The 26,246-nt window shown below is 35.7% G+C and overlaps 1 protein-coding gene across 1 annotated transcript in view; it reads left to right on the top strand.

Moving 5' to 3' along the window:
- Nucleotides 1–26,246, top strand: part of LOC141560987 (uncharacterized) — a 423,935-nt gene that overhangs the window by 380,983 nt on the left and 16,706 nt on the right. The window contains exons 11-12 of the mRNA XM_074299860.1: nucleotides 2,198–2,308; nucleotides 8,478–8,588. Of these exons, the coding sequence (XP_074155961.1) occupies nucleotides 2,198–2,308; nucleotides 8,478–8,588 (222 nt within the window). The remainder of the gene's footprint in view (nucleotides 1–2,197; nucleotides 2,309–8,477; nucleotides 8,589–26,246) is intronic.

The following is a 26,246-nucleotide window of genomic DNA, read 5'->3' as shown; positions in this document are numbered from 1 at the left end:
TTATGTTTTCCTGTCATCTTAGCCAATCTGACAGGTGTTTAGTGGTATCTCAGAGTTGTCTTAATTTACATTTCTCTGATCAATAGTGATTTGGAACACTTTCATATCAGTGGAAATAGTTTCTATTTCATCATCTGAAAATGGTCTGTTCATATCCTTTGACCATTTATCAATTGGAGAATGGCTTGATTTCTTATAAATTAGAGTCACTTCTCTATATATTTTGGAAATGAGGCCTTTATCAGAACTTTTAATTGTAAAAATGTTTTCCCAGTTTGTTGCTTCCCTTCTAATCTTGTTTGCATTAGTTTTGTTTGTACAAAGGCTTTTTAATTTGATGTAACCAAAATTTTCTATTTTGTGATCAACAATGATCTCTAGGTTTTCTTTGTTCACAAATTCCTTCCTTCTTCACAAGTCTGAGAGGTAAACTATCCTATGTAACTCTAATTTTGATTGTATAAAGTTAAAAAGCTTTTGTACAAACAAAACTAATGCAAACAAGATTAGAAAGGAAGCAACAAACTTGGAAAACATTTTTACAGTTAAAGGTTTTGATAAAGGCCTTATTTCCTATACACACACACACACACACACACACACACACACACACAGAGAGAGAGAGAGAGAGAGAGAGAGAGAGAGAGAGAGAGAGAATTGACTCTCTAAGAAATCAAACCATTCTCCATTTGATAAATGGTCAAAGAATATGAACTATTTTCAGATGATGAAATTGAACTATTTCTACTCATATGAAAGGGTGTTCCAAATCACATTTGGTCAGATAGATGCAAATTAAGACAACGCTGAAATACCACTACACACCTGTCAGATGGGCTAAGATGACAGGAAAAGATAATGACAAATGTTGGAGGGAATTCGGGAAAACTGGGACACTGGAGCATTGTTGGTGGAGTTGTGAATGGATCCAACCATTCTGGAGAGCAATTTGGAACTATGATCAAAAAGTTACACAGTTTATACCCTTTGATCCAGCAGTGTTACTACTGGGTTTATATCCCAAAGAGACACTAAAGAAGGGAAAGGGACATGTATGTGCAAAAATGTTTGTGGCAGCCATTTATTGTAGTGGCTAGAAACTGGAAATTTAATAGATGCCCATCAATTGGAGACTGGTTGGTTAATAGTTGAATATGAATTTATGGAATATTATTGTTCTGTAAGAAATGACTAGCAAGATGAATACAGAGAGGTTTGGAGAGAGTTACATGAACTGATGCTATGTGAAATGAGCAGAATCAGGAGATCATTATACACTTCAACATCAATAATATATGAGGATAAATTCTGATGGAAGTGGATATATTTGGCAATGGGAAGATCCAATTTAGTTCCAATTGATCAATGATGAACCAGCTACACCCAACAAAAGAACACTTGGAAATGAATGTGGACAGCTTGCATTTTTGTTTTCCTTCCCAGGTTATTTTTTTCTTTTTGTACAATAGAACTGTACAAATATGTATTCATATACTATATTTAAGATATACCTTAACATGTTTACAATGTATGAGACTGCCTGCCATCTAAGGGAGGGGGTTAGAGGAAAGAAAAGAAAAGTTGGTACAGAGTGATTGTAAGTGACAATGTTGAAAAATTACCCATGCATGTGTTCTGTCAATAAAATGCTATAATAAAAAATAAACTAAAATATATATAAAGAGAGAATTGCCCCAAATGTATAAGAATTCAAGCCATTCTCCAATGGATAAATGTGCAAAGTATATAAACACACAATTTTCAGATGAAGAAAGTAAAATTATTACTAATCATATTACTAATCATGCTCTAAAATACTAATGACCAGAGAAATGCAAATTAAGACAACTCTGTGATACCTAAACACAATTGTCAGATTGGCTATAATGACAGGAAAGGACAATGGTGAACGTTCCATGGGATGTGGGAAAACTGGGTCACGAAAAAATTGTTGGTGGAAAACTTTTGTAGCTTGAATGGCACTTCATACATCATGAATTTTCTTTCTTTTTTTTTTTTTTTCGTTATGAAGCCATTTCCACATTTTGTTGGCATGAAAATGAGGAAAGAGGATGAGTACCAACACTTCATCCTTAAACACAATTATTATTCATCATCTTACAATGTTATACTCCTCCTCATATTGTGTCACTCAACATATAACATATTCTTGACATAATATTTCTGTTGCCTCTAGATTGTAGGAATGAAAGCAAAAGATTCTGGTTCTTAAAACCGAAGAGAATAGGCCCACATAATCCTGTTACGGGGACACACAACTTACCTGGGCCATCACACTCTGAATCTGGTAAGTGATTAGGTGACAAAAAAGATTTTTTTTTTCCCCAAGAAATATTTTTGAACATGGTCGAAATACTAACAATTTCCTGTTAGGATTCTTACAAGGTAATGTACTTGGTTCACACCTCTAAAGGAGTTCACAAGTTTAAAGGAGTTTACACCTTTAGTTTGCTCATTGGCTCACACATTAGACTTTATACCTTTAGAGACCATATAAAAGGACAATCCCACACTCTTGGAGAGGCGAAGTCAGGATTCAGTCGAGGAGAGAACTTCGGGAGATTCACAACTAGGATTGATTTCTGGGAAACCCACAATCCCACACTCTTAGAGGTGCCATCTGATTCATTCCAACTTGGACTGTTGTGCTGGCTGGAGACATTCTGACAAGAGCTCTGGGGAACCAAGGAGAGAGACATGCCTCTATTAAAGCTAACCAGGCTTAGGAAAAGATTCGGGACTTTAAAGGACAGAATAAAGGATCTGGACTTTAAGTTCTGGCTGCATTTTGGGATTATTGGAACTGAACTGAAACTAAAGCTGTCTCCAGAAGCTCCCCAAGAAACCTGCCCCCAAGAGAACGATTTTAATTTAGAGAAAAGAGAACATAACAATTTCCAAAAATCTAGGTTTGAGTTTATTCCCCAAAAAAGTCAGACATGAGTCTACCATGCAGTTGCATTCCTCAATGAAAATAGGATGATAACTTTTTGTGTTTTTCTTGGTGACACAGGTCATTTATGGTAATGCATGAAGGTCATTATTTCATGCCTCATCTGTCTTGCCTTCCTGAATTTCCACACATATTGGGTGAACAAACTAATTTTTAATTTTGAAAACCTCCTTGATGCTTTTCTTTTCATTTAGGAAAACAATCCTTCTTTAAGTACATTGTTGCTTGATTACATATCCTTAAATTGTAGTTGTAAAAATAATCCAGCTATCTCTTGACCATTCTAGTTCTGGCCTTTCCTGGTAGTTTGACTTGTGAATTCCTGGGGAAGAGCTTGTGTGCTTGGGAGGAGCAAGCTCATTGGTTGAAGTGGTTCTTCCCAGAAGCCCTTGCATTATCCCACGCCCATTCTCTAGGAGGATAAAGAGGCAGCACTCCAGAGATAGAGAGTCTCTGCTCTAGACCAGGCTTGACACGGCTCTCTGCAGGAAGGGAAATCACTTCTCTGGACGACAGTTAACGGCAACTATCTGGAGACAACAGTTCTCTACAGGAAGAAGAATCTATCCTAGAGATTTGAGTTGACACAGCAGATCCCCCCCCCCCCCCCCCCCCCCCCAGGGAGCGATCTGCAGCTTCTGGAGACGACAGCACGTTACAGTTGTATGTGTGTATCTTGGGAAGTTTTGAGATGAGAGACTTTGAAACAGCTGCTGTGTGCAGTTGGATTATGAATTGATTAGGAAAGAATAGGATGTCAGATAACAAATTTGTAGTTGATATTGGCATTGTTACATGATTTTCATAGGTTCTGTTTCTGTAGTATTTGCAGTATTTGAGAATGGGAGTTAAGGAGATGAATGAGAAGAGTAAGTTAGGGATGGAATTTGGCAAGGAGTTATTGGTAATTGATAAGGATTAAAAAGCATTCTAGATTAGAGAAAAATGGAGAATTGAGTTGGTTTTCTAAAAGACAAGATATGGAAAGTTAGAAGAAATGGAAAGTTAGAGTCATGAATGGTCCAGTAATTCTGGAGAAGAAAAAAGAATAAGTCCTTGTCTTTAAAACATATTTTAAGATATTGTCTCATGGTAATATGAAAGTATAAGTTGTTTGTTATAAAACTGCCACAAGTATCTTCTGTCATATCAATATAGATCTTGAATACAAAATATTTAGATACGATTCTAGTCAAAGTGGATGTTCTTCTTTTTTTAAAATAATATCTCATTTCTCCAGATATATTAGAATACTTTTCAACATTTACATTTTTTTAACATTTTGACTTTCAAACTTTTAATTCCTCCTCCTTTTGACCCCCCCACTCCTCAAGACAGCAGTAAATCCAATACAGGTGATCTATGTTCAATCACATGAAATATGCTAATGCATTATTTATGTTGTGAAAGAAGAATTATAACAAAAGAGAAAAACCTGTGAAATGAAATAAATGAAAAAATTAAAATTATCTACTGTGATGTATAATTAGTTTCCATGGTTCCTTCTCTGCAAATGGATGGCATTCCCATCTCAAGTCGTTTGGAACTGGCTTTGATTATTGTCTTCTTGAGGAGGCTTAAGTCTTTCACAATGAATTTTCTCAGGCTATTGCCATTGTTGTGTACTATGGTTCCTGGGTTCTAGTCACCTGACATAGCATCAGTTCTTGTTCAGACTTGACAGCTGTGGTTTTGTTGTGAAAGTCCCTGCTCATCCTTTCTTTTTTTTTTTCATATTATAAATTTTAATTAGTTTTATAATTATAACATTTGTTGACAGTACATATGCATAGGCAATTTTTTGCAACATTATCCCTTATACTCCCTTCTGTTCCAAATTTTCGCCTCCTTTCCTCCACTCCCGCCCCTAGATGGTAGGCATCCCCATACATATTAAATCTCATCCTTTCTTATAGATCATTGTACTTGATTACATTCATATACAACAACTATTTCAAGTATTTCCTTGTTGATAGCAGAATCACCACAAAAAAAGGAGTGATGTCCTTCTTTTTGTACCCCTGGGTCCCTTTCCCTTTATTCTTAATTCTTTGGGATTCCCATTTAGTAATTTAGTAATGCTGGATCAAAGAGTATGCACAGTTTTGTCATTTTTTAAGCATAATTCCAAATTTCTCTTCAAGATGATTGGATCCTTCCACAACTCTGTCAACTGTGTGTTTGGTATGGCTGAATGATGCTTTATGTTTCTCACAGAGTCATTAGTTTTCACAAGCCCAGTTCCAATTTTAAGGATTTTTTTTCCTTGGGTTAACTTTTGCACTCCCTTTTCCACTTGAATTTGACTTTGAAAGCAATCATTCTCTTCTGTGAATTTCTGGGCTTCTTTATTCAGGCTATGGAGTCCTTTTTCATACTTCTCTTGAATTACATATTTCTTTTCCCATGCTTTCTGCTGTCTCTCTTCCTAGATTTTTAAAAATCCTTTTTGTTTTCTTTCACAAGACCGATTTATATTCAACGTTGAGGCTTAACATGAAGACATTTTGACTTTGTTGTCTTCTGAGTTTGTGTTTGGATTTTCCCTGTGGTGGTATCACGCAGCTTTTTGTGTTCATAGATGTCTTTTGCTTCTTGTTCAGTTCAAAATTTTGAGCTCTAGTTCTAGGGTGTACGGGACACCCAAAGATTCTTGTGCTAAAGGCCAGTCATTGGCCTCTGCTGCAGCCAGCTTACTCGTTACACTAAAATGGTCCAGCTTGGTCACATCTGTTATTCCCTGTATTCCAGATTGGCAGTTTGTCTGCTAGTCTAGGGCAGGAGACCCCACAGCTGTCCTGCTGAATCAACACTGGGCTCATATGTGCTTTGCCTAAGAGCCTCCTCCCGAATCCTTTCAGAAGCCATCTTTATCATGGTTTCCAGGGAAAACTGAGGAGAGCTCAAATAACTTCCTGGATTCTTATGCACATCTTAATTCTTCTCTGCAACAAATCTCTTGAAAGCTGCAATGTAGATCAAAATGTAAGCAGCACATATTTAATAAATATGCAAAAATCTCATATAGCAGAGAAAACATTTATTGGTGCATTTCTATGTAAATTTGAGACTCCCCAGGGATTGCATATATTTTTTCCACTTGCCACCCTGAAATAGGGTATACTACTTAACACAGCTCATATTTAGCAGAGACTTTATTTAGGGAAACAGTTTTCTAATCAAATAGAATTCATTTGTATTAAATCCCTAATTTGAGATCTCATTGCCTTCAGGTAATTGTGAATTTATAGAATCTATACCTACTGAACATGAACTCCCTCTGGTGAATCTTGTCAATCTAGAAACATTTGAGTGTCGTATCAGTGATAGATTGTATTCTTTTCATTTGTCTCAGAAGGTTATTAATGAGCATTCATTCACAATAACACCTCAAAAAGGACCTACCGGATCATGAGACTATAAATAAACGAAATATTATTTCTAGTCATGTGAGTCCTTATTCTCAAAATACTGACATGAATCTAGTAAGATAACAGGAATTCCTGGAAAGTCAAATTCTTGAATTCAAACAATAAACTCTGCCAAGTAGAAGATGACAATATAAGATGATCCAGTGTTTGGGAGATTATTGATATATATGTTTTTTGGTTTTTTTCTTTGTTTAAAAATCTTTTGCTTTGGATAGGCTGAGCTAAGTTTGACACAGACGTATGATATGCCCATCAAAAGAGTTAAGAATTTTTTAGGATAGACGATAAAATCGTAAAGTTCCTAACAAAGGGAACATAGTCAATGCTGGTTACACTTGGAGCAGTGAATTATGATTTAAGTGCCATTTCGTTTTAAAAGCCTGATTCTCCCCATCTTACTAGGACTGGAACAACTGGAACTGTTTATTCACAGGCTGGATCCTCTCCTTGGTCATCATGGCAGCTTGGATTAGCTCTTTTTCCAGGCTGCCCCAGCATATACCTGCTTACGCCAGTTTGAGACCCTTTATTCCCAAGGACCCACCACATAAATGTCACAATGTGAACAACTAACTGCTTGGCACTCCCCCACACAGCTCAGCATTGCCAAACTATCAAAAGTTCTACAGCTTCAGTTGGCCCCTATCTGTTCCCAGCCCATTCTTCAGGTAGGCCTATGGACGTGTATTCCTGTGATGTTCTCTTTTCTCTAAATCGCAATCATTCTCTTGGGGGCACATTTCTTGGGAGCTTCTGGAGGCAGCCTCAGTTTCAGTTCAGTTCAATAATCCCAAGTCTAGCCAAGAGTTAAAATCCTTTACTGTCTCTTTCCAAATCTTATCTCCTTCACTTGGGCCTGGACTAGTTTTCTGGAGGCCTTCCTCTCTCCTTGATTCCTCAAGAGCTCTTGTCTCCAGCCAGCTTCAGCCTCTCGCCTCCTCGTGTCTCTAGCCAGCAAGAAGGTAGACGTGGGAATGAATCATATTCCACCTCTGAGAGTGGGATTGTGGGCTTCTGCCTTGTGAATCTCCCAGAAGTCAATTCTAGTTATGAATTTCCCAGAGTCCTCTTTGACCCTGAATCTCCCAAAGTCCTCTCCTCCAAAGTCCCCTGAAGTTCTCCTGAGAAGTCTTCTCCTTGACTGAATCCTGGCTTTTTATATCCTCCTAGAGAATGGGTTTGTGGGTACTCCCTGGGCTTGTGGGAACTCCTTAAATGTATGCTCTCTTAAAGGTGTGAATCTCATGGCGATTACTGAACTAGAGAACTGTTAAGTACCATGTTAAATTAGATAATTATATCTATTCCAGTGACTTAGCACCTTGTAAGAGTCCTAACATATTCCCTTGCTTATGCTATGAGTTAAAAGTGTCAGGCCACTTCTACTGCTTAATGAAATCAAAGACTAGGATATTGGTTGAGTATCCATACCAGGGCTTTAAAAACAATTGCCCTTGAGAAGGCAGCGAGGAGAATGAGAAGTACTGATATTTGTACATACAAGAATGCATTGAATGAATTGTACTCCTTTAGCTTAGATCAGAACAATCGGAAAAGGGATTTTGGGATCTCTGTAATCCAGAGTTTAAAACAGTTGATGTATACAGGAAATATACTTGTGTTCAAGCTGAGAAGTCATTGGGGTCAGTGATTTGGAACTGCCTAGCTGAGTGATATATTCAAGGTAAGTATTTTCTACTGTGACAATTTAAAATTCTTCTGCATCTTGGTATGTGATTTCATGAATTAGTATGTCCATTATCTGGTCCCTAACTCTTTGGCAATGAAGGTTTCCAATCATATCAAAGTAATTTTCCAAGACCAAAAAGCCTGTTTACAACCTGTCTGGAAAAGTTTTCTAGCTTGAATTGGACTTCATATAGCATGAAATTTTTTTTTGATATGAAGCCATTTCCACATTTTTAATGGCATAAAAATGAGGAAAGAGGACGAGTACCAATACTTCATTCTTAAACACAATTATTATTCATCATCTTACAATGTTATACTCCTCATCATATTGTGTCACTCAACATATAACATTCTTGACATAATATTTCTGTTGCCTCTAGATTATAGGAATGAAAGGAAAAGATTCTGGTTCTTAAAACCGAAGAGAATAGGCCCACATAGTCCTGCCACAGGGACAAATGATTTTCCTGGTCCATCACACTCTGAATCTGGTAAGTGATTTGGGGGGGGGGGGAATAAGATTTTGCTTCCCATAAGTAAGTTTTTCAACACAGTCCCAATACTATATTTTCCACTTTGGGCTTTATTCCAAAACTATGTCAGAAAATAACTTTACCATACAGCTATATTTTTCTTAAAGAAAATAGGACAATAATTTTTTGTGTTTTCCTTGGTGACACAAGTGGTAATGCATGAAGATCATTATTTCATACCTCATCCGTATTGCCTCTCTGTATTTTCACACATATTGGGTGAACAAAATAATATTTAATTTTGCAAACCTGTTTGATGCTTTTCCTTTGATTATATATTCTTAAATTGTAGTGGTAAAAATGATCCAGGTAGCACTTGACCATCATGAATGTAATTCCAGTAATTCTGGAGAAGATAAAAGAACAAATCCTTTGATTTAAGACATATTTTAAGATATTGTCTCATGGTAATAAGAAAGGATAACTTTTTCTATGTTATAAAACTGCTACAAGAGTCTTCTGTCACGTAAATATGGATCTTGAATACAAAATACAATATGATTCTAGTCAAAGTATATATTTTTTCTTTTTCTTAATATCTCATTTTTTCTAGATATATTTAGAACAGTTTTCAACATTTACATTTTTTTTAAGATTTTGTCTCTCAAACTTTTACTTCCTCCTCCTTTTGACTCCACACTCCCCAGTACAGCAGGAAATCCAATACAGGTACACTATGTCCTATCACATTAATTAAGTTTCAGCATTAGTCATGGTGTGAGTTTCAGCATTAGTCATGGTGTGAAAGAGAAAAAATATGTTATTACTTAACAGAGCTCATATTTTGCAGAGAGAATTATGTAAATATCCCATTCTATTTAGGGAAACAGTTTTCTCATTGATTAGAATTCATTTGTACTAAATCCCTTGAACATGAGCTCTCTCTGGTGGATCTTGTCAATTTGGAAACATTTGAGTGTTGTATCTGTAATAGATTGTATTCATTTCATTTGTCTCAGAAGGTTATTAATGACCATTCATTCAAAGTAACACCTCAAAAAGGATGAGACGAGGTTACAATCTATAGTAAATGAAATATTATTTCTAGGAATGTAAGTCCTTATTCTTAAAATACTGAGGCGAATCTAGTAAGATAACATGTTTAGCAGATATTCCTAGAAAGTCAAAATCTTGAATTCAAGCAATAAACTCTGCCAACTAGAAGACAACAATATAAGATGATCCCATTTTAGAGAGATTATTGATTTATATGATTTTTTTTGTTTCAACACCTCAGACTTTTTAAAAATTTTTTTTATTAATTTTTTAATTATAACTTTTTTTTACAGTACATATGCATAGGTAATTTTTATAACATTATCCCTTGTACTCCCTTCTGTTCCGAATTTTACCTTCCTTCCCTCCACCACCTCCCCAGATGGCAGGCATTCCCATACATATTAAATATGTTATAGTATATCCTAGATACAATATATGTGTGCAGAACTGAATTATTTTTGTTGTTGTTGTAGTTGCAAAGGAAGAATTGGATTCAGAAGGTAAAAATAACTTGGGAAGAAAAACCAAAAATGCTCACAGTTTACACTCATTTCCCAGTGTTCTTTTCTGGGTGTAACTGATTCTGTCCATCATTGATCAATTGGAACTGGATTAGATCTTGTCTATGTGGAAGATATCCACTTCCATCAAAACACATCCTCATATAGCACTGTTGTTGAAGTGTATAATGATCTCCTAGTTCTGCTCATTTCACTCAGCATCGGTTGATGTAAGTCTCTCCAAACCTCTTTGTATTCATACTGCTGGTCATTTCTTACAGAACAATAATATTCCATAACATTCATATACCAGAATTTACCCAATCATTCTCCAATTGATGGGCGTCCATTCATTTTCCAGTTTCTAGCCACTAGAAAAAGTGCTGCCATAAACATTCTTGTGCATACAAGTCCCTTTCCTTTCTTTAATATCTCTTTAGCATATAAGCCTAGGACGAGCACTGCTGGATCAAAGGGTATGAATAGTTTTGATAACTATTTGGGAAAAATTCCAGATTGCTCTCCAGAATAGTTGAATTCTTTCACGACTCAACCAACAATGCATCAGTGTCCCAGTTTTCCCACATCCCCTCCAACATTCATCATTATTTTTTTCTGTCATCTTAGCCAATCTGATAGGTGTGTAGTGGTATCTCAGAGTTGTCTTAATTTGCATTTCTCTGATCAATAGTGATTTGGAGCACTTTTTCATATGAGTGAAAATAGTTTCAATTTCATCATCTGAAAATTGTCTATTCATATCCTTTGACCATTTATCAATTGGAGAATGGCTTGATTCTTTATAAATTAGTCAATTCTCAGTATATTTTCAAGATGAGGCATTTATTAAAACCTTTAACTGTAAAAATGTTTCCCCAATTTGTTACTTCCCTTCTAATCTTGTTTGCATTAGTTTTGTTTGTACAAAAGCTTTTTAATTTGATGTAATCAAAATTTTCTATTTTGTGTTCAATAATGGTCTCTAGTTCTCCTTTGGTCAGTCACAAATTCCTTCCTCCTCCACAAATCTGAGAGGTAAACTATCCTAAGTTCCTATAATTTATTTATGATCTCGTTCTTTATTCCTAAATCATGGACCCATTTTGATCTTATCTTGCCATATGGTGTAAGTGTGGGTCCATACTTAGTTTCTGCCATATAATTTCCAGTTTTCCCAGCAATTTTTTTCAGATAATTAATTCTTATCCCAAAAGTTGGGATCTTTGGGTTTGTCAAACACTAGATTGCTATTTTTATTCCCTATCTTGTCCTGTGAACCTAACCTATTCCACTGATTAACTAGTCTATTTCTTAGCCAATATCAAATGGTTTTGGTGACTGCTGCTTTATAATATACTTTTAGACCAGGTACAGCTAGGCCACCTTCATTTTATTTTTATTTTTCAGTGAATTCCCTTGAAATTCTCGAACTTTTGTTCTTCCATATGAATTTTGTTGTTATTTTTTCTAGGTCATAAAAATAGTTTCTTGGGAGTCTGATTGGTATACCACTAAGTAAACACATTAGTTTAGGGAGTATTGCCATCCAATCCAAGAGCACTTAATATTTTTCCAATTATTTAAAATTATTTATTAAATCTGACTTTATTTTTGTTGCAAGTGTTTTGTAATTTTGCACATATAATTCCTGACTTTCCTTTGATAGATATATTCCCAAATATTTTATACTATTGATAGTTATAATGAATGGAATTTCTCTTTGTATCTCTTGCTGTTGGATTTTGTTGGTAATGTATAAAAATGCTGATGATTTATGTGGATTTATTTTGTATCCTGCAACTTTGCTAAAGATATGAATTATTTCTAATAACTTTTTGTAGAATATTTGGGGTTCTCTAAGTATACCATCATATCATCTACAAAGAGTGATAGTTTGATTTCCTCATTACCTAAGCTAATTCCTTTAATCTCTTTATCGGCTCTTATTGCCAAGGCTAGCATTTCTAGTACAATATTGAATAGTAATGGTGATAGTGGGCAAACTTGTTTCACTCCTGATCTTATTGGGAAAGGTTCCAGTTTATTGACCATTACATATGATGTTTACTGACAGTTTAAAATATAGGCTCCTGATTATTTTAAGGAATAGTCCATTTATTCCTATACTCTCAAGTGTTTTTTAGTAAGAATCTATGTTGGATTTTATCAAATGCTTTTTCTGTATCTATTGAGATGATCATATGGTTTTTGTTAGTTTGGTTATTGATATAGTCGATTATGCTAATAGTTTTCCTAATATTGAACCAGCCCTGCATTCCTGGTATAAATCCCCCTTGGTCATAATGTATTATTATCCTGGGGATGATTTTCTGTAGTCTTTTTGCTAATATTTTATTTAAGATTTTAGCATCAATATTTATTAGGGAGAAGGGTGGAGCCAAGATGGTGGAGAAGAAACACACGACTCTGTGAACGTCCTTACTCCCTCACAACCAATTAGATAAATCAGCCTCAGAAATAGCGCTGGACTGATAGATACCACAAGGACTGGAAGCACGACTTACCAGCTGAAGAGAATCTGGAGTTTCAACAGAAAAGGTCAGTTCCCAGGGGAGGAAGGAGAGAGGCCAGCACAGACGGCTGGGTGCTAGCATACTGCGCCGATCGCTCTGGGAAGGGCTCTGGGATCCGAGAAGCCACTGAGATAAAGGAATCTGGCACAGGCTGTTAGCTCTTCTCTGCTTATAATATAGCAGTTCAGAAGAGAAATCAAAATTTAAAAATTCAGATAGATTAGATTTTCCCGGATCCTGGGGGTGACTCAGCAGATCTAGACACCAGGGGGTGTGGCCTCAGTTCCCACCCTAGACTAGTTAAGAGATTGACAAGTGGGCAGATACGGCCCAAGGCAACATACACTGCCTAGCTTAGCTGGAGGGTGTGGAACTCAGCTCCAGAAGTCCCAGAGAAGCGGAACCTTTGAACTAGGGACCACGGTTTCTGGCAGACACTTCCAGTTTGAGCGCAGGGGCTTTTCACGTCACCTGCTGCAGACATTCACGCCCCACCGGGAAGCATAAGCTGGGCTTTGTGCCTTCTTTACTGTTCAATCTCAAACCTCAGGGAAGCAGCTAGAACACAATGCCCTCAAGGCACAGCAGTGCTAGACACCTCTGAGGCACTTCCAGGGAGGGGGTGGGGAACTCTCTCCCAGAGCTCTATCTTAGCTCAGGTGCAAGAGCCGCTGCATCCATCCGGTCTGGGAGGAAGCTGGTAAAGAAGTAAATAAATAATTTCCTACCCCAGGGACAGACCCCAAAAGATTTTTTTAAGTATGAACAAAAAAGCCAGAAAAACTATAGATTCCTTCTATACAGAGAAAGAGCGGGTATCCAACCCCGAGGAATTTAACAGCAGAGAGTCAGCAGATAACAACCTAAAGGGGAATGCCCTCCATCACATAACTCTCTCCTAGAAGAGACTATTAAAAAGGTAAGAGAGTTTGAAGAAAAACGGGGAAAGGAAAGGGAAGCTATGATAGAGAATAACAACGTCCTGAAATTGGAGTTGGAAAAAATAAAGAATTCACAGGAGATGCAGGGAAACAAAATTTGTGAATTAGAAAAGGTTAAAAAATCACAGGAAAGTAGGATTTCTGAATTGGAAAAGATAAAAAAGTCTCAAGAAAATATAATTTCTGAATTGGAAAAAGAAAATAATTCTCAAAAAAAATTAGGGAAATGGAAAAAATTCAATAGAGCAAAATAATTCATTTAAAAACGAAATTGGGCATTTACAAAAAGAATTAAAAACTGTGAAAGAAGAAAATAACTCCTTAAAAGTCAGGATGGAACAAATAGAAATGAATGATTCACAGAGAACCCCAGAATCAGTCAAACAAAACAAAAAAAAAAAAAATGAGAAGCTGGAGAACAATGTCAAATACTTATTGGGAAAATCTATAGACCTGGAAAATAGATCTAGGAGAGATAATCTGCGGATCATTGGACTTTCAGAAAACTATGACCAAAAAAAGAACCTAGATTCTATTTTACAGGAAATTATCAAAGAGAACTGTCCAGAGATAATAGAAACAGAAGGGAAAGTAGATGTGGAAAGAATTAATCGAACTCCTCCTGAAATAGACCCTAAAAAAAGAACACCACGGAATATTGTGGCTAAGCTGCAGAATTACCACACAAAGGAGAAAATCTTGCAAGCAGCTAGAAAAAAACAATTTAAATACCAAGGTGCCACAATAAGGGTCATTCAAGATCTGGCTGCCTCCACATTAAAAGATAGAAGTTCCTGGAACCTGATATTCTGAAAGGCAAAAGATCAAGGATTGCAACCAAGAATGAACTACCCAGCTAAGTTTAGCATCTTTTTCCATGGAAGAAGATGGTCATTCAATGAAATAGAGGAATTCTATATGTTTCTAAGAAAAAAACCAGACTTAAACAAAAAATTTGATCTACGCATTGGGGACAAGCCTCTGACTTAATGCTTGACGCATAAAGAAATCCACAAATAATCACCAAGAGAAGACATCCTTGAAAGTCGCCAGAAAAGGTCTGTGTTTGCTCAGGGAAGAGTCAGTCAGACTGCGGGCAGGCAGCCAGAGCAAGACAGGCAGCTCACACAGCTCAGACCGGAGGGGGAGAGGTGTGATCTCTGCCATTTCTGTGAAAGGGCTTTTGCCCTAGTGTGGATTCCGTCTTGGCAGCAAGCCAGGAGCAGCAGAGAGGGTGTAAACACCAGAGGTGAAGATTAAAACCCCAGAAAGCCAGGGTCTCTCAGAGCCCGGCCAACCCCAACCCCCACCTGGACTGACTCGGTGTGTTCTCGGAGCCTCTGAGCGTAGACTCAGTACAGTCATTGCTGTTCTGTTAGTGGCTCTCTGCTGCCCTACCCCCAGTCTGTAGAGGAAGCCCATTAATACCATCTAACCCCATCCCCTGCAAAACAGACCAATTGTTTCTCTTGTCAGTTTGTTTTCTTTGATTCCTGCTCTGACAAAATGAACAAAAAATTCAAAAGATCTCTAACCATTGACAGCTTCTGTGTGGAGAGGGAGCAGACTTCAAATGCTGAGGAGACTAGGTACAGACTGTCCCCAGATGTATCCCCTGGGAGGGATATAAGCTGCTCCTCAATACAAAAGAACCTCATAGAGGAAATCAAAAAGGCTCTCACAAGAGAGCTGGAAGAGAAATGGGAAAAGGAAAGGGAAGCTTGGCAAGAGAGCCTGGAGAAGTCATCCCATGCATTCAAAGACAGAGTAGATAAAGAAATCAAATCATTGAGAAACAAGATTAGTGAGCTGGAAAAGGTAAACAACTCCAAGGAAAACAGAATTAGTGAGCTGGAAAAGGTAAACAACTCCAAGGAAAACAGGATTAGTGAGCTGGAAAAAGAAATCAGCTCTCTAAAAAATAAAATGGATAAAATGGAAAAAAATTCCGTAGAAGATAAAAACTCAATTGGACATTTACAAAGAGATATTAAAAAAGTGAGTGAAGAAAATACATCATTAAAAATTAGACTGGAACAAGTAGAAATGAATGACTCAAGGAGAAACCAAGAGGTAGTCAAGCAAAACCAGAGAAATGAAACAATTGAAAAGAATGTCAAGTACCTTACCAGAAAGACAACAGACCTGGAAAACAGATCCAGGAGAGACAATTTGAGAATAAGCGGACTCCCTGAAAAATGTGAGGAAAAAAAGAGCTTGGACACCATTTTCGAGGAAATTATCAAAGAGAACTGCCCAGACATTCTGGAAACAGAGGGTAAAATAGACATTGAAAAAATTCATCGATCACCTACTGAAAGGGACCCTAAAATCAAAACGCCAAGAAATACAGTGGCCAAGTTCAAGAACCGTCAGACAAAGGAAAAGATATTGGAAGCTGCTAGAAAAAAGCAATTCAGATATGAAGGATCCACAATAAGGATAACCCAGGATCTAGCAGCGTCCACATTAAAAGAATGCAGGGCCTGGAACATGTTATTCCAAAAGGCTGAGGAACTTGGTATGCAGCCAAGAATAACTTACCCAGCAAGAAAGAGCATCGTTTTCCAGGGAAGAAGATGGACATTTAACGAAATAAATGAATTCCATCTATTTTTGATGAAAAAACCAGACCTACATAAAAGGTTTGATCTTCAAATACAGAACTCAAGAGATTTCTAAAAAGGTAAAAAGAAATCTTGAGAACTATACTTCTGTCAAAAAAATATATAAAGAACATATGTACAATTTGTCTTAGAAGCTAGAGGTGCAAAGGAGATTATATCATAAAAAAGTGTAAAGTGGTGGTACTACATCTCATGAAGGGGCAAAGGTAACCTATTATATCTGAGAGAAAGAAAGGAGGGAGATGAACATAGTGTATATCAATAGACATATTCGATTTATGGTGAAACTTCTTCCACTTCATTGAAAAGTGAAAGGGAAGGAGTAAGCTAAGGGGAAGGGAATACAGTAATTTCAAGGAAAAGGGGTAAAATAAGGGAAGGATCTTTAAGGTGGGGGAGGGATCCTAAAAAGGGAGAACTGTGAAAAGCAAGTGGTGTTCACCAGTTTAATACTGGATAGGAGGGTAAAAGGGAAGGAAAGGGGAAAAGCATAAGCAGGGGTTAATAGGATGGAAAGCAATATAGAATTAGTTCTTCTAACCATAAATGTGAATGGGGCAAACTGCCTCATAAAGAGGAAGCAGTTAGCAGACTGGATTAAAAGTCAGAATCCTACTATATGTTGTTTACAGGAAACACACCTGAAACAGGGTGAGACATTCAAACTAAAAGTAAAAGGGTGGAACAGAATCTATTATGCTTCAGGCAAAACCAAAAAAGCAGGAATAGCCATCCTCATCTCAGATCAAGCAAAAACAAAAATTGATCTAATTAAAAGAGATAAGGAAGGGCATTATATCCTGCTAAAGGGCAACATCAATAATGAAGCAGTATCAATATTAAACATATATGTACCAAGTGGTGCAGCATCTAAATTCTTAAAAGAGAAATTAAGAGAGCTGTAAGAGGAAATAGATAGCAAAACTATAATAGCGGGAGATCTCAACCTTGCACTCTCAGAATTAGATAAATCAAACCACAAAATAAATAAGAAAGAAGTAAAAGAGGTAAATAGAATACTAGAAAAGTTTGATATGATAGATCTTTGGTGAAAGCTAAATGGAGACAGAAAGGAATATACTTTCTTCTCAGCAGTTCATGGAACCTATACAAAAATTGATAATATACTAGGGCATAAAAACCTCAAAATCAAATGCAGTAAGGCAGAAATAGTAAATGCATCCTTTTCAGACCATAATGCAATCAAAATAACATTTAAAAAAAGCCAGGGGAAAATAGACCAAAAAATAATTGGAAACTAAATAATCTTATACTAAAGAATGATTGGGTAAAACAGCAAATCTTAGACATAATTAATAACTTCTCCAAAAAAAATGACAATAATGAGACATCATACCAAAATGTGTGGGATACAGCCAAAGCAGTAATAAGGGGAAGTTTTATATCTCTACAGGCCTACTTGCATAAAATAAAGAGAGGGCAAACGAATTGGGCTTACAACTAAAATTGCTAGAAAAGGAACAAATTAAAAACCCCCAGACAAACACAAAACTTGAAATTCAAAAAATAAAAGGTGAGATTAATAAAATTGAAAGTAAAAAAACTATTGAATTAATTAATAAAACTAAGAGTTGGTTCTATGAAAAAACCAACAAAATAGACAAACCCTTAATAAACCTGATTAAAAAAAGGAAAGAGAAAACGCAAATTGATAGTCTTGAAAATGAAAAGGGTGAACCCACCACTAATGAAGAGGAAATTAGAACAATAGTTAGGAGCTACTTTGCTCAACTTTATGCCGATAAATTCGATAACTTAAATGAAATGGAAGAATACTTTCAAAAATATAGCTTGCCCAGATTAACAGAGGAAGAAGTAAGTAGTCCAAATAGTCCCATCTCAGAAAAAGAAATAGACCAAGCTATTAACCAACTTTCTAAGAAAAAGTCCCCAGGACCAGATGGATTTACAGGTGAATTCTACCAAACATTTAAAGAACAACTAACTCCAATGCTATGTAAACTATTTGAAAAAATAGGGATTGAAGGAGGACTACCAAATTACTTCTATGACACAGACATGGTACCGATACCTAAACCAGGTAGATCGAAAACTGAAAAAGAAAATTATAGACCAATTTCCTTAATGAATATTGATGCGGAAATCTTAAATAAGATATTAGCAAAAAGACTTCAGAAAATCATCCCCAGCATAATACACTATGACCAAGTAGGATTTATTCCAGGAATGCAGGGCTGGTTTCATATTAGGAAAACTATTAATATAATTGACCATATTAATAATCAAATTAATAAAAACCCTATGATCATCTCAATAGATGCAGAAAAAGCATTTGATAAAATCCAACATCCATTCCTACTAAAAACGCTTGAGAGTATAGGAATAAATGGACTATTCCTTAAAATAATAAGGAGCATATATTTAAAACCTTCAGTAACCATCATATGTAATGGTGATAAACTAGAACCTTTCCCTGTAAGATCAGGAGTGAAACAAGGTTGCCCACTATCACCATTACTATTCAATATAGTACTAGAAACTCTAGCCTTGGCAATAAGAGCCGAGAAAGAGATCCAAGGAATTAGAGTAGGAAATGAAGAAATCAAATTGTCACTTTTCGCAGATGATATGATGGTATACTTAGAGAACCCCAAAGACTCTACTAAAAAGCGATTAGAAATAATTCAGAATTTTAGCAAAGTCGCAGGATACAAAATAAATCCACATAAATCCTCAGGATTTTTATACATTACCAACACAATCCAAAAGCAAGAGATACAAAGAGAAATTCCATTCAAAATAACAGTCGATAGTATAAAATATTTGGGAATATATCTACCAAAGAAGAGTCAAGAATTATATGAGCAAAATTACAAAACACTTGCCACAAAATTAAAGTCAGATTTAAATAATTGGAAAGACATTCAGTGTTCTTGGATAGGTCAAGCGAATATAATAAAAATGACAATACTCCCCAAAATACTCTATTTATTTAGTGCTATACCAATCAGACTCCCAAGAAACTATTTTAATGACCTAGAAAAAATAACAACAGAATTCATATGGAACAACAAAAGGTCGAGAATTGCAAGGGAACTAATGAAAAAAAAGTCCGAGGAAGGTGGTCTAAGTGTACCTGATTTAAAGCTATATTATAAAGCAACAGTCACCAAAACCATTTGGTATTGGCTAAGAAATAGACTAGTGAGAAGTGGCATAGGTTAGGTTCACAGGGCAAGATAGTGAATAAAAATAGCAATCTAATCTTTGACAAACCCAAAGATCCCAACTTTTGGGATAAGAATTCATTATTTGACAAAAACTGCTGGGAAAACTGGAAATTAGCATGTCAGAAACTAGGCATGTCACCACATTTAACACCACATACTAAGATTAGATCAAAATGGGTCCAAGATTTAGGCATAAAGAATGAAATCATAAATAAATTGGAGGAACATGGGATGGTTTACCTCTCAGACTTGTGGAGGAGGAAGGAATTTGTGTCCAAGGGAGAACTAGAGAGCATTATTGATCACAAAATAGAACATTTTGATTACACCAAATTAAAAAGTTTCTGCACAAACAAAACTAATGCAAACAAGATTAGAAGGGAAGTAACAAATTGGGAAAAAAATTTTACAGTTAAAGGTTCTGATAAAGGCCTCATCTCCAAAATATACAGAGAATTGACTTTAATTTATAAGAAATCAAGCCATTCTCCAATTGATAAATGGTCAAAGGATATGAACAGACAATTTTCAGATGATGAAATTAAAACTATTTCCACTCATATGAAAGAGTGTTCCAAATCACTATTGATCAGAGAAATGCAAATTAAGACAACTCTGAGGTATCATTACACACCTGTTAGATTGGCTAAGATGACAGGAATAAATAACGATGAATGTTGGAGGGGCTGTGGGAAAACTGGGACACTGATGCATTGTTGGTGGAGTTGTGAAAGAATCCAACCATTCTGGAGAGCAATCTGGAATTATGCCCAAAAAGTTATCAAAATGTGCATACCCTTTGACCCAGCCATACTACTACTGGGCTTATATCCCAAGGAAATACTAAAGAAGGGAAAGGGACCTGTATGTGCCAAAATGTTTGTGGCAGCCCTTTTCATAGTGGCTAGAAGCTGGAAGATGAATGGATGTCCATCAATTGGAGAATGGTTGGGTAAATTATGGTATATGAATGTTATGGAATATTATTGTTCTGTAAGAAATGACCAACAGGAGAAATACAGAGAGGCTTGGAGAGACATCAATTGATGCTAAGTGAAACGAGCAGAACCAGAAGATCGTTATACACTTCAACAATGATACTGTACGAGGATGTATGCTGATGGAAGTGGATATCTTCAACATAGAGAAGAGCTAATCCAATTCCAATTGATTAATGATGGACAGAACCAGCTACATCCAGAAAAGGAACACTGGGAAATGAATGTAAACTGTTATTTTTACCTTCTGAATCCAATTCTTCCTGTGCAACAAAAAATTCGGTTCTACACACATATATTGTATCTAGAATATACTGTAATATATTTAACATATATAAGACTGCTTGCCATCTGGGGGAGGGGGTTGGGGGGAGGAAGGGAAAAAATCTGAATAGAAGTAAGTGCAAGGGATAATGTTGTAAAAAATTACCGATGCATATGTATTGTCAAAAAATGTTATAATTATAAAATAAAATTTAAATTTAAAAAAAAATTTGATCTACATCCACAAGACTGAAGAGAAACAGAAAAAGGTACACAGAACCCTTGAGAACTGTAACTCTGTTGTGGGTATATAAAAAGTACTCAAGGACAATTTAATTTTACTGATATAAAAGAAAAAAAGGGGGGTGTAGTAAAGGGAAGGAGGTCGTTTCAAAAAAAGGGAAACTACATCCCAGGAAGAGTCATAGAAAATACACCATTTCTGAGGGAATTTAGTGAGGGGGAGAATCATTGTATGAATCTTACTCTCATCTGGAGAGGCTCAAAGAGTAAATAATTAACATATTTGTTTTTCAGAGAATTTTCTCTCACCTCATTAAAAGGGGGGAGAGGAAAAGGGAAAAGGAAAAGGAGAATAAGTGAAGGGACTTGGAGGAAGGGGGGAGGGATACTAAAAAAAAGGGAGGGTTGCGCGTCACAAGGGGGGTCTGTAAATTAAATATCGGGGAGGAGGATAAGGGGGGTCAAGGGAAAAAGCATAATCTGGGGATAATATGATGGCAGGAAATACAGAATTAGTAATTTTAACTGTAAATGTGAATGGGATGAACGATCCCATCAAAAGGAGACGGATAGCAGATTAGATCAAAAATCAGAACCCTACAATATGTTGTCTGCAGGAAACACACTTAAAGCAGGGAGATACATACAGAGTAAAGGTAAAAGGTTGGAACAGAGCCTATTATGCTTCAGGTAAAGCCAAAAAAGCAGGGGTAGCTATCCTTATCTCAGATCAAAGCAGAAGTTGATCTAGTTAAAAAAGATAAGGAAGGAAACTATAGCCTGCTGAAAGGTAGCATAGATAATGAAGCCATATCAATACTAAACATATATGCTCCAAGTGGTATAGCCTTTAACTTTCTAAAGGAAAAGTTAAGAGAATTGCAAGAAGAAATAGACAGTAAAACTATAATAGTGGGAGATCTCAACCTTGCACACTGAGATTTAGACAAATCAAACCACAAAACAAATAAGAAATAAATTTAAAAAGTCAATAGAACATTAAAAAAACTAGGTATGATAGACCTTTGGAGAAAACTGAATGGCAATAGAAAGGAATATACTTTCTTCTCAGCAGTTCACGGATCCTATACAAAAATAGACAATATTAGGACATAAAGATCTCAAAATTAAATGTAGGAAGGCAGAAATAATAAATGCCTTCTTCTCAGATCACAATGCAATAAAAGCTACATTCAGTAAAAAGTTAGGGGTAAATAGACCAAAAAGTAATTGGAAAATGAACAATCTCATCTTAAAGAATGACTGGGTGAAACAGCAAATTATAGAAACAATTAACAATTTCACCCAAGATAATGACAATGATGAGACATCATACCAAAATCGGTGGGATGCAGCTAAAGAAGTAATAAGGGGAAATTTTATATCTTTAGAGGCTTATTTGAAGAAAATAGAGAAAGAGAAGATTAACGAATTAGGCTTACAACTTAAAAGGCTAGAAAAAGACCAAATTATAAACCCCCAACCAAAAATTAAACTTGAAATACAAAAATTAAAAGGAGAAATCAATAATATTGAAAGTAAAAAAAAAACTATTGAATTAATAAATAAAACCAAGAGTTGGTTTTATGAAAAAGCCAATAAAATAGATAAACCTTTGGTAAATTTGATCAGAAAAAAGAAAGAGGAAAATCAAATTGTTAGTCTTACAAATGAAAAGGGGGATCTTTCCACCAATGAAGAGGAAATTAGAGTAATAATAAGGAGTTACTTTGCCCAACTTTATGCCAATAAATTTGATGAACTTAAGTGAAATGGATGACTTCCTCCAAAAATATAGGCTCCCTAGATTAACAGAGGAGGAGATAAATTGCTTAAATAGTCCCATTTCAGAAAAAGAAATAGAACAAGCTATTAATCAACTCCCCAGGAAAAAATCCCCAGGACCAAATGGATTCATATGTGAATTCTACCAAACATTTAAAGAATAATTAGCCCAATGTTATATAAATTATTTGAAAAAATAGGGATTGAAGGAGTCCTACCAAACTCCTTTTATGACACAGACATGGTACTGATACCTAAACCAGGTAGATCGAAAACTGAGAAAGAAAATTATAGAACAATTTCCTTAATGAATATTGATGCTAAAATCTTAAATAAGATATTAGCAAATAGACTTCAGAAAATCATCCCCAGGATAATACACTATGACCAAGTGGGATTTATACCAGGAATGCAGGACTGGTTTAATATTAGGAAAACTATTAGCATAATTGACCATATTAATAATCAAATTAATAAAAACCATATGATCATCTCAATAGATGCAGAAAAAGCATTTGATAAAATCCAACATCCCTTCCTACTAAAAACTCTTGAGAGTATAGGAATAAATGGACTATTCCTTAGAATAATCAGGAGCATACATTTAAGACTGTCAGTAAGCATAATATGCAATAGAAATAAACTACAACCTTTCCCAGTAAGATTAGGAGTGAAACAAGGTTGCCCACTATCACCATTACTATTCAATATAGTACTAGAAACGCTAGCCTTGGCAATAAGAGCCGAGAAATAGATTCAAGACATTAGAGTAGGAAATGACGAAATCAAACTATCACTTTTTGCAGATGACATGATGGTATACTTAGAGAACCCCAAAGACTCTGCTAAAAAGCTACTGGAAATAATTCAAAATTTCAGCAAAGTGGCAGGATACAAAATAAATCCACATAAATCCTCGGCATTTTTATATATCACTAACACAATGCAACAGCAAGAGATACAAAGAGAAATTCCATTCCAAACAAATGTTGAGAGTATAAAGTATTTGGGAATTCATCTACCAAAGAAAAGTCAGGAATTATATGAGAAAAATTACAAAACACTTGCCACAAAAATAAAGTCAGATTTAAATAATTGGAAAGACATTCAGTGCTCTTGGATAGGCCGAGCGAATACAATAAAGATGACAATACTCCCCAAACTAATCTATTTATTTAGTGCTATACCAATCAGACTCCCATGAAACTATTTCATTGACCTAGAAAAAATAACAAAATTCATATGGAAGAATAAATGGTTGAGAATTGTAAGGGAACTAATGAAAAAAAAAAAACTCAGAGGAAGGTGGTCTAAGTGTACATGATCTAAAACTATATTATATAGCAGCAGTCACCAAAACCATTTGGTATTGGCTAAGAAATAGACCGGTAGATCAGTGGAACAGATTAGATACAAAGGACAAAAAAGGGTACATCTATAGCAATCTAATCTTTGACAAACCCAAAGATACCAACATTAGGGAAAAAAATTCAGTATTTGGAAAAAACTGTTGGGAAAATTGGAAATTAGTATGGCAGAAATTAGATATGGATCCACACTTAACACCATATACCAAGATAAGATCAAAATGGGTCAATGGTTTAGACATAAAGAATGAAATCATAAACAGATTAGAGGAACAGAGGATAGTCTTCCTCTCAGACCTGTGGAGGAGGAAGGAATTTATGACCAGAGGAGAACTAGAGATCATTATTGATCACAAAATAGAAGATTTTGATTACATCAAACTAAAAAGTTTCTGTACAAATAATACTAATGCAAACAAGATTAGAAGGGAAGTAACAAATTGGGAAAATATTTTTAAAAGCAAAGTTTCTGACAAAGGTCTCATTTCCAAAATATATAGAGAACTGACCCTAATTTATAAGAAACCGAACCATTCTCCAATTGATAAATGGTCAAAGGATATGAACAGACAATTCTCAGATGAAGAAATTGAAACTATATCCACTCACATGAAAGAGTGTTCCAAATCACTACTGATGGGAGAAATGCAAATTAAGACAAATCTGAGATACCACTACACACCTGTCAGATTGGCTAAGATGACAGGAACAAATAATGATGAATGTTGGAGGGGATGTGGGAAAACTGGGACACTAATACATTGCTGGTGGAGTTGTGAAAGAATCCAACCATTCTGGAGAGCAATTTGGAACTATGCCCAAAAAGTTATCAAACTGTGCATACCCTTTGACCCAGCAGTACTACTACTGGGCTTATATCCCAAAGAAATACTAAAGAGCGGAAAGAGACATATATGTGCCAAAATGTTTGTGGCAGCCATTTTTGTAGTGCCTAGAAACTGGAAGATGAATGGATGTCCATCAGTTGGAGAATGGTTGGGTAAATTATGGTATATGAAGGTTAGGGAATATTATTGCTTTGTAAGAAATGACCAGCAGGATGAATACAGAGAGGCCTGGAGAGACTTACATCAACTGATGCTGAGTGAAATGAGCAGAATCAGAAGATCACTGTACACTTCAACAACAATACTATATGAGGATATATTCTGATGGTAGTGGAAATCCTCAACATAAAGAAGAGCCAACCCACTTCCAGTTGATCAATGATGGACAGAGGTAGCTACACCCAGAGAAGAAACACTGGGAAGTGAATGTAAATTGTTAGCAATAATATCTGTCTGCCCAGGTTACATGTACCTTTGCAATCTAATGATTATTGTGCAACAAGAAAATGGTATTTACACACATGTATTGTATCTAGGTTATATTGTAACACATGTAAAATGTATGGGATTGCCTGTCATCGGGGGTAGGGGGTAAAGGGAGGGGGAGGATAATTTGGAAAAATGAATACAAGGGATAATATTATAAAAATATATATATAATAAAAATTATTAAAAATATTTATTAGGGAGATTAGTCTACAATTTTCTTTCTCTGTTTTCAAACTCACTGGTTGAGATATTAGTACCATGTCTGTATCATAAAAGGAATTTGGTAGGACTCCTTCAAATCCCTATTTTTTAAAATAGTTTATATAGCATTGGAGTTAATGGTTCTTTAAATGTTTGGTAGAATTCACATGTAAATCCATCTGGTCCTGGGGATTTTTTCTTAGGGAGTTGCTTAATAGCTTGTTCTATTTATTTTTTCTAAATGGGACTATTTAGAGTATTTACATCTTCCTCTGTTAATCTGGACAAGCTATATTTTTGAAAGTATTCTTCCATTTCATTTATGTTATCAAATTTATTGGCATAAAGTTGGGCAAAGTAACTCCTAATTATTGTTCTAATTTCCTCTTCATTAGTGGCGAGTTCTCCCTTTTCATTTTCAAGACTAACAATTTGCTTTTCCTCTTTCCTTTTTTTAATCAGATTTACTAAGGGTTTGTCTATTTTGTTGGTTTTTTCATAGAACCAACTCTTAGTTTTATTAATTAATTCAATAGTTTTTTTTTTGTTTTTTTTTTTTACTTTCTCCCTCCCCCCCCCCCCCCCCGAGGCTGGGGTTAAGTGACTTG

The sequence above is a fragment of the Sminthopsis crassicaudata genome, chromosome 3 (genome assembly GCF_048593235.1).
Source record: "Sminthopsis crassicaudata isolate SCR6 chromosome 3, ASM4859323v1, whole genome shotgun sequence".
Taxonomy (NCBI): Eukaryota; Metazoa; Chordata; class Mammalia; order Dasyuromorphia; family Dasyuridae; genus Sminthopsis; species Sminthopsis crassicaudata.
This window is presented reverse-complemented; position numbering and strand designations above follow the sequence as displayed.